At 33.9% G+C, this 9,352-nt stretch overlaps 2 protein-coding genes across 3 annotated transcripts in view; one reads left to right on the top strand and one right to left on the bottom strand.

Annotated features, from left to right (window-relative positions):
* Positions 1-2,793, bottom strand: part of Nos (Nitric oxide synthase) — a 294,071-nt gene extending 291,278 nt beyond the window's left edge. Inside the window, exons 1-2 of one of the 2 annotated variants that reach the window (XM_085958109.1) lie at positions 2,613-2,793; positions 1,556-1,915 (exon numbers count right to left, since the gene is read on the bottom strand). In XM_085958109.1, coding sequence (XP_085814235.1) covers positions 1,556-1,846 — 291 coding nt within the window. In that variant the 5' untranslated portion in view covers positions 1,847-1,915; positions 2,613-2,793. Of the gene's footprint in view, positions 1-1,555; positions 1,962-2,612 lie in introns of both variants that reach the window. The other variant, XM_085958108.1, reaches the window with a different exon arrangement.
* A 2,340-nt stretch (positions 2,794-5,133) lies between these two features.
* Positions 5,134-7,518, top strand: LOC147064681 (uncharacterized). Its single transcript, XM_085957688.1, has 3 exons — positions 5,134-5,198; positions 6,414-7,018; positions 7,100-7,518. Exons 1-3 carry the CDS (start codon positions 5,134-5,136, stop codon positions 7,516-7,518), a joined length of 1,089 nt encoding a protein of 362 aa, XP_085813814.1.
* The last annotated feature ends 1,834 nt before the right edge of the window (positions 7,519-9,352 follow it).

Genomic DNA, 9,352 nt, shown 5'->3' on the forward strand with positions numbered 1-9,352 from the left:
TTTGAATTCTTAATTTTATATTTCCTATTGTTGTTTTTATTTACTGTTAAAAGTGGAATAAGTACTACAAAAAATGCGTTTTATTAAATTAAAACAACAATACAATGCAGTTCCACCATGAATTGACAGTTAACAAAATAAAAGAAATTTATATTTCCTAATATTCCTAATTCTATCTTTATTGCATATTTTAACTACCAATACTCATTATGATAGTAAATATTAAAAATATTACTTTTCAATAAATAAATAATATAAAAAAAGTAATGCATTTTTATAAACAATTTATTAATTGACCTTTAACCTTTGTTACTCTAACGTTTTTAATATATAAATCAGTAATACTGTTTGCATATTTTTTTTTGTTTTATTGTATTTGGATTAAATGTAATTAAATATAAGTATATTAGTCAAACAGTTAATTATGTAAATATTATAACTCATTTTTACAGTAATAAAATAGCAAAATTTATGTACGGTGTACTAACGCCTAGAATATTTTGCTTTCTAAGTATTTTGGTGAAGCATAATTATTTGAGCAATCAAATACTAAATTAGCCTGTTACAAAATATTGTTATAATATGCAGATACACGAAGCTCTTGGATTGTCTATGTATAAAGGCGTTAGTGCACTACCTATACAGCGTCGTACAGGTATTTTTTAAGAATAAAATAAATATGAAAATATAATGAAAGGATTTACATGCATTGTTGTGCTCATTTGTTGTGATATAAATAATATGTCAATGCATGTATATCTAATAATCATTTTAACAATATAATTTAAATATAAATCGAAATCGAAATAGTTAATGATTATAATATTCAAATGTAGGTAACTAACTACTTACTTATTTATAATTTTTCGCAATATTTCTCAACAAAAGATGTGTGAAATTGAAAATTCTGCATTAATTAATAATTACATTATAATAATAAAATTATACAGTTCTTTTCGATTGTTTCCAAAAACGAAAAAAAACAGATTTAAGTAAATAACATAAAGTTTACACTAAAATAAAACGTTAAAACGTAGATTATTTGAATGAATAAATATTGTAGTGCTTAGTATTAAACTAATACAAGTACACCGGTTTCAATGTTCGTGAATCCACATCAATGTTTAATATACGACTGAAAATTCTATATAATACTTAATTTTGTTCAACGTTCTGATAATTAAATGTTGTTTGCACAGAAAAATAATAAAGATTATTAATGTTTATAATATTTTTAGTATTTGAAGGAGAATAAATCAAGTTAAAATTAAAATTATATAGGTACGTTTGCTATGAAAATAATAAGGATATTTTTTCACCTGTTAATAAGATACTTACATAGTTTCAATTCTGACGTATCTTACAAGTTATCTATATTTTATTATTATTATTATAGATTCCTGTTTAAATATGTTGGTAATGTGAGAACTGCTAAAGCATTGTTTTTCTATTGAACTTATATTAATTATTTGTTCTGTGCTAATTTTCTCCCATCCATTAACAATAAAACTATTATTAGTCAATAATAAATTTGAATATTTAAAAAAAAACTCACCGTTGCCGTATTGAAGTATAGCGAGTCGAAACTTTCTGCCCAGCTACTGATGTTTCTCAGCTTAAGTGGTTTCTTCAGCGGAACCATGGTACCAGGTTTTTGGCAGGCCGGTCCGTGGTTGGGCGAGGAATGCACCGCGGCCACCGCTTGGTTGTCTCCATTATTGTTACCGCCTGCTTCGCCTGCAGACTGCTGCTGGTCCTTCTCCTTCTTAATGTTATTACCACACGTCAAACTGTTCTTGGTAAAGTTTCCAATTGACTCAAAGACATTCGTCAGGTGCTGAGACATGACTGGAGTCGAGCTCGCGTACGCGAGAGAACACCACTTGCAAAATGTATTCAAAGCGTTCAAAGGATCCTTACGATTACATCAAAACACACACATACACGATTATTCATTTAATCTATTAATTGTTTTCATAAGATAAAAGAACAATTCAATACTTAAGATTATTCCCATAAAATTATTTGTACCACTACTCTAATAAATTTCTAGTAATTACTTTAAATTAAATTTAGTTTAACATGTCATTAGTTCAGAGACCTTCATTTTTGGTGTACAATAAATGCCATTAGCCGATAAGAAATAATAATACAACCGATTGAATTTATTTCAACGTATCAATAAACAAAAACAAAAAAAAACAACCTTGTTAAATTTGATCTGTTTCCAATATTTTTTTTTTCATACACTAGTTGAAATCAATGCAAAGTATACTATTTAATTTTAACCATAGTATAGTATCTATTAAAAATAAACAAAATAGATAGTACAGTTTTTTTTTCTGATGGGTAGTAAATAAACTTTTAAATTCACTATAAAGGACAAACGTAATCATAAATTTTGAGATAATGGTTTGTATATTACAAAGTCACGCATCGCCTTACTATCATAGACAACTTTATTGGCTAATTTTTAAAGTTACAAAAACTATTATGACTAAACTTTGACCTAAATAATAGTATTCGCATGTCTAGCTAATAATTATAGTAGGCAAGTATGTATTAGATACTATTATCATGATCGATTATCTATGAATAAATACCATACATACAATAATTAATTGTCAACAATAGGTAAAACGTCACTTTTGAAGCACGGTGTCGCCAAGACGCGGTCTTGACAACAAATGAAAAAATTTCTCGCGATTTGGTTTAAGTACTGCTGTTAGATAAGATTATTGAATCCGATTTAAGTATGGGCAATCGTGAATGGACCATGGCGCACTGCCGAATAAACGTGACCGTGCTAGCTTGTTCTTTATAAAGTTAAACAAAGTGACGTAGTGACTTGTCAGAGTTCAGGGAAATAAACATACTTAGATCTTAAAAGCAACGGATTCATTATTAAGGTATGCTATTTGAAGTCTTGTCAATAACGGATTTGTACATAATAAAATTTCTACACAGAGATATTTATAATTTGTCATTACAAATTAATTGCCAGTCAAATTCTTTCATTTATAATAGCATCATTATTGATATGAAAAACGACACCATAGAATTCTTGAATATAATGATAAAGTTATGTTTCATTTAGTGATAATATCGCCCCTCAGCAATGAAAAGAGATTACTAAAAAAAATCTATAAAAAAAGCTTTATTTATTTTATTATTTTCTATTCAACACAGACACAAAAGTAAGAATATAATAATGGAGTCGGATTTGAATTCACATCCACTTTTTTACCGGAGAGTGCTTTAATTTGAGAAAACCTTAAAAATATACATTTCATCTAAAAAAAAATTTAACTGAGTGGAGTCCGCACAAAATATGTTTGCTTGTATAACGATTTTCATTACGGTTTAAATTTGTAAAGCCTTAAAAAATACTTTGAATGGTATTATAATAATTTAAAAAATAATAATTTATCCAACCAAGTTATTGTAAATACGAAATACGAAGTATGATTTACCAGTTTCAAATACGCATGTGTGAAAAATATATTTAAAATAAATGAATTCTCATAATGCAATAGCCATAAAATAAAAACAATATTTACATATCTAATATACGGCATCGGACATTCCACAATTTCTTAATTCGCATCAGCTGTACCCAAGCAACCGGTTTCTATTTTGTCCAAAAAGCAACGTGCATATTGGCATGTCGTCTAACATTTTTGATGTTTAGTTTATCCGCAAGCTATGCAAGGGAAACCCGTTATTAATGCACCTACAATTTATACAAAATTTTACAATTTCATTCCCGGTATCTTGAGTCAGTCTTCCCATCATGGTTTTCCTTTTATATTCATAATAAAATAACTATAATCCCAATGCTTATTATTCTATGAATCGTGATATTTATCAGTAGGTTACTATGGTAACTAATGATTAACCACAAAAACTTTGTAAATGATAACCACAATTTCGTTTATTTTATTGTACCTACTTACGGCTGAATTTCCGGTTTCTCTTATTAATATGCTAAATGTGTGAATTGGACTTGACAGATATGATAATTTACATATAAAATCTGTACCTACTTACGGCAAATTGGACATAAGATACTCTGAACCTGAAGGTACAGACTGACGTGAAATGTATTGATTAATTAGTTACACCTATTAATTTGTAGTATCAAAAATGCCTATCGGTAGGATTTTCAGCTAAATAATAATATACTCACGACTAATAGTTCAGGTGCTTAAGCACAGAACCAATCTTTTAATGGGCCTGATGTCGTCAGATTTATACCAGATGGCCCGCCACGTGACACGTGGCACTAAACAAGCACCTCACGATTAATAACCCATAAGGAAAACGGAGTGCGGGAAAACCACGTTGAAACGTTTTGATAGCCCACAACGAAAGTTGCGAGCAGTGAGTTTGATTGGCTGAAGAAGGAGAGCGGAAGACCAGGCAGAGTGGAGGAGTTTGCTTGTGGTAGCCATGGCCCACCACGGACTATAGTGCCATAGAAACAAATTTAGGGTCAAGTTTACCTGAAATTGGTATGTGGTAATTAATTAGTAATTAACAGGTCCGCAGTGAATATCTGGATCATTAAAATAATTCAGTTTCATAAAAAAACTAATAATGTTTCAATTATCTTATTTGATCCTGGTCCGTTGTGCGACCGTTTCTCATTAGCCTTCGATATCTCTGCTGATAAGCATTTCCAAATTATTATTTTCCCTTCTGACTACATAACCAAAAAAACTGTATAACTCTCTGGAGACACATTTTAAAATGCCGGGAATGGAAATATTTGGGCTATTTGACGTCCATCGTAATCCATATTCAGTAACAATCTACCAATAGTATGTAGATTTGTGCCACGTAGGTAAAAATGGAGTTTTTTGGTATTTTCAAAGCCATTCTTTAAACGTTGTAGATAATCTATTTATATAATTTTGAAGCCTTATTATTCTCGGGGGAGTCTGTAACCCCTAGAGAGCGCGTCTCCAGGTGGCGGATAGGAGAATGCCCTAATCAAGGGTAGGAGAAAAATAAAATATCTCCCGCGGACCAACAGACCTGGCCCTCCAGGTTGGGGGTTGGGCAGAGGGTTAACCACTCTCTCCCGTGAAATCACCAAAGGTTACTAATACTACACAATGCCTCGGACATATGGCAACCGCTTCTAGACGACCCGGACCGAAAAATGGACTACGAATCAGTGGCGAAGGGTGGAGGTAGGCTGTTAAGATCCGCCATAAACAGTGCACATTAAACTTTTTCAGACATACATATTTGTTTTCATTGAAATAAGACTACAATTTACAGATAGTGTTGGTTAGTTTTTAAAATTCAATTAAACCCTGAGAAACCAAGCCATAATAGATAATAGTCAAAAAATACATGTCTATATATAAAATATCTAAAATTATGCAATTAAATCATACATAACTTTGAATATTTTATAAATAGAATAATATTTTTTATTTATTATAGTTTGGTTTAGGCAGGGCTTAATGAATTAAAAAAAATAACCAACAATATGTGTAATATGTATTTTTAATCCAATGAAAACAAATAACTATGAATGAAAAAGTGTGCACAATTTTGTCGTATTGCCCAAATTAGACCAAAACTATTATGGCTTCGTTTAGGCAGGGTTTAATTGATTTTTAAAAACTGACTAACACCATCTGTAAATTGTAGTCTTAGTTCAATAAAAACAAATACATATGACTAAAAAAGTTTAGTGTGAACTATATATAGCTAATCCTAACAGCCTACCTCCACCCTTCGCCACTGCTACGAATAGGATTTTGGAACGTACTCAGCCTATACCGAGCTGGCGCAGCTCAAAACCTAGTGGAAGAACTGTCAAAATATAAGGTCCAAATTACCGCCATCCAGGAAACCCGTTGGCCGGATAGCGGAGAACTTATAGTCGGACAGCATGTTATCTACTATAGCGGAAACACAGAGGGGAAACATGTTTTCGGAACAGGTTTTGAGGTCGCCAGAGAAGTAGCAGATGCTATACTTTCTTTTGAACCCGTAAACGAGCGCATATGTGTGCTCAAAATCAAAGGAAGATGGTTTAATATATCACTTGTGAATGTACATGCCCCGACAGAGACTTCAGAAGAGGCCGAAAAGAATAATTTCTATGATCTCCTTGAAGCGACTTTTGACAGGCTACCGGGACATGATATCAAATGTGTGCTAGGAGACTTCAATGCGAAAATAGGGAAGGAAGCTGTATTCAGACCCTTTATTGGAAAAGAGAGCCTACATGATCATTCTAACGAAAATGGTAAAAAAGTGGCTCTCTTCTGCAGCGCCAAAAACTTAATCGCCCGAAGTACCACTTTCCCTCGTAAAAATATACATAAAGTGACTTGGAATTCAAGGGACAGGAAGACCTTTAACCAGATTGACCATTTTCTAATTGATAGACGACACCATAAAGCTATTGAAAACATTCGAAGCTACAGAGGCGCTGACTGTGATACGGACCACAACTTATCGATAGCAACTTTTAGGGAAAAACTTAAAAAGACAGCCCACGCAAATGCGAAGACGAGAGTGAAGTACCATATAGAAAAGCTGACAACTCCAAACGGAAGAGATAGCTACAGAAAAGAGTTAAAAAACCAAATCGGAAAACTCACCGAAGGAGAAGCCTGGAGTATCGATGAGAGGTGGAAGAGACTAAAAGAAGGAATGGTAAAAGCTGCGGAAGTCTCGATAGGACTGGCACCCAAGAAAGTAAAGTGCCCTTGGTACGACGACACTTGCCGACAAATGGTGGAGGAGAGAAGAACAGAAAGAGCGCTCTATCTGCAAAATACGCAGAGCGAAGAAGCACAGAAACGATATAGCGAGACGTGCAAAAATGTCCGAAAGCATCTGAGAAAGTGCAAACGAAGCTTCATCAAAAGTAATTTTGAGCAGATGGAAGAAGAAGCAAAACGAAATAAAACTCGATCATTCTTCTCGAAAGTGAGCTTTGAAAAAAGAGGCTTTCAACCTAGCACGCTACAAATCAAAGATCAACAGGGTCAGATAGTGGCAAACAAAGAGCAAGTGCTAAACATATGGAAGTCCCATTTTGAAAACTTACTTTAACGCTCTGTACCAGATGAACCTTTGGAATCGCCAGAAATCGCGAAAGCAGAACCTCTTATACCGCCACCAAATAAGGCAGAGTTGATGGGAGCACTGAGTTATTTAAAGAATAACAAATCGGCAGGAAACGATAATATTCCATCGGAGCTTCTCAAGCATGGAGGAAAAACCTTTCTTAGTGCCATGCTTGAGCTACTGCAACAAATATGGGAGGAAGAAAAGATCCCTGAAGAATGGAAAGAATCACTGGTCTGTCCAATCTTCAAGAAAGGGGACAAACTCAACTGTGCAAACTACCGTGGCATCTCTCTTCTTCCTACTGCATACAAAGTTCTGTCGAACATTATTCTCGAAAGAATTCTACCATATGCCGAAAACATTCTTGGTGACTACCAATGCGGCTTTAGACGAAACCGCAGTACTACCGATTAAATCTTTACACTGCGCCAAATCTTTGAAAATAAATGGGAATACGCCCAAGATGTACACTGTCTCTTTGTAGATTTTAAAACCGCATATGACTCTATTGATAGAGAAGCTCTCTGGAATATATTGAAAGAATTTTAAATACCGTCAAAACTTATAAATATAATAAAAGTATGCATGGACGGGTCCAGAAGTAGAATTCATATGCAAGGTAGTATATCAGAATCTTTTAAGGTGACAGCAGGACTAAAACAAGGCGACTCCTTATCACCAATGCTGTTCAACTTAGGTTTAGAGAAAGCCGTTAGAGAAGCTCTGAAAGCAGAAGGTGGAGTTACCCTGAATGGGTCCCATAAAATATTGGGCTACGCAGATGATTTGGTGGTGCTCGGAGAATCTGAAGAAGAAGTCAGAGATATTTTCACTCCTCTGGAGGACACAGCGAAAAGGTTGAATCTACGAGTAAATGTGGGAAAGACCAAGTATTTGAAAATGACAAGAGGCATTGAACCCTCTGGAAACATTGGAATAAGAAACTCCTCGTTCGAGAGAACCTCTCTCTTCAAGTACTTGGGTTCCAACATTACCTCTAAAAATGAAATGTCCCTAGAGCTCTCTGACCGACTGAGAAGTGGAAATGCAGCGTACTTCGCGCTGAGTCGTCTGTTCAGGTCCAAAATGCTGTCCATTAAAACGAAATTCCGGGTGTATAACGTGGTCATCAAGCCAATCGTCATGTATGGATGCGAAACGTGGGGTTTAACAGAAAAACAAGAAAAGGCGCTCCAAGTGTTTGAAAACAGAATCCTCCGGAGAATACTTGGACCCGTCAATGAGAACCACCGGTGGCGCATCCGCACAAACGCTGAGCTCTTCGACCGATACCAACCTAGAATCACTAATATTCTGAGGTCAAGAAGCCTCAGATGGGCGGGCCACGTTGTACGATCTGAAAGATCTAGAACACTCTATAGGATTTACAAAGGCACACCAGCTGGCACTCGACCTCTTGGCTGCCCTCGACGGAGATGGGCGGACAACATTCAAAGGGATGCGGAAAGGCTGGGGATAGTCAACTGGGAAGAGAGAGCGCTGGACAGAGATTCCTGGAGAAACGTTGTGCAGTCGGCCATGGACCTGAACGGCCCCTAGCGCCAGTTTAATAATAATAATAATTATTCTTTATATTTATTTTAATCATTTGATGACTGCATAAACTATTTTGATTACATAAAATAGAATTCTTTTAAGCCTCTCGATCCAATGTTTTAGAATATAGTCATATTTCAGTAAATCCATGTGCATTCGTGTTAAGATTTATTAATTTTTAAACGCATTTATAAAACCATTATTAAAATTGTTGTTAACATTATATAGTGATATATTTGCGATAAAAAAAATTATTTATAATCTCTATGATCATTTTATATTTAAAAAATAGGCATGATTAATACATTTGAAGATAATTCTAAAGATACTGATTATAAGATATGTTTTTGACCATTTGAATGAGATAAAACATTCCACGAATAATGATTGTTTTATAATATTTTTTTAGAAATACGCCATTTCTATTGGCATTTCCCAGTGGTTAAGCTACAACATACGGCCATAGCCATAAATTGACAAACGATAAATAATAATAATAATAAATAAGGAGTAAGATCATGTTAACGCGCGTGTTTGAACATGTACCGAACCGGAATCAAAATTAAATTTTGAAACGTATCATGATGACAAAACATTATTTGATTTTTTTATATCTATTTCTTATGATGTAAGTATAATGAATGCTTAATATTAATAAATGATCCAAAAATTCAAATACATCAGCATCAAA

Source organism: Rhyacophila brunnea, unplaced genomic scaffold (assembly GCF_057557595.1).
Source record: "Rhyacophila brunnea isolate RB1 unplaced genomic scaffold, BYU_Rbru_1.0 scaffold_7, whole genome shotgun sequence".
NCBI classification, from domain to species: Eukaryota; Metazoa; Arthropoda; class Insecta; order Trichoptera; family Rhyacophilidae; genus Rhyacophila; species Rhyacophila brunnea.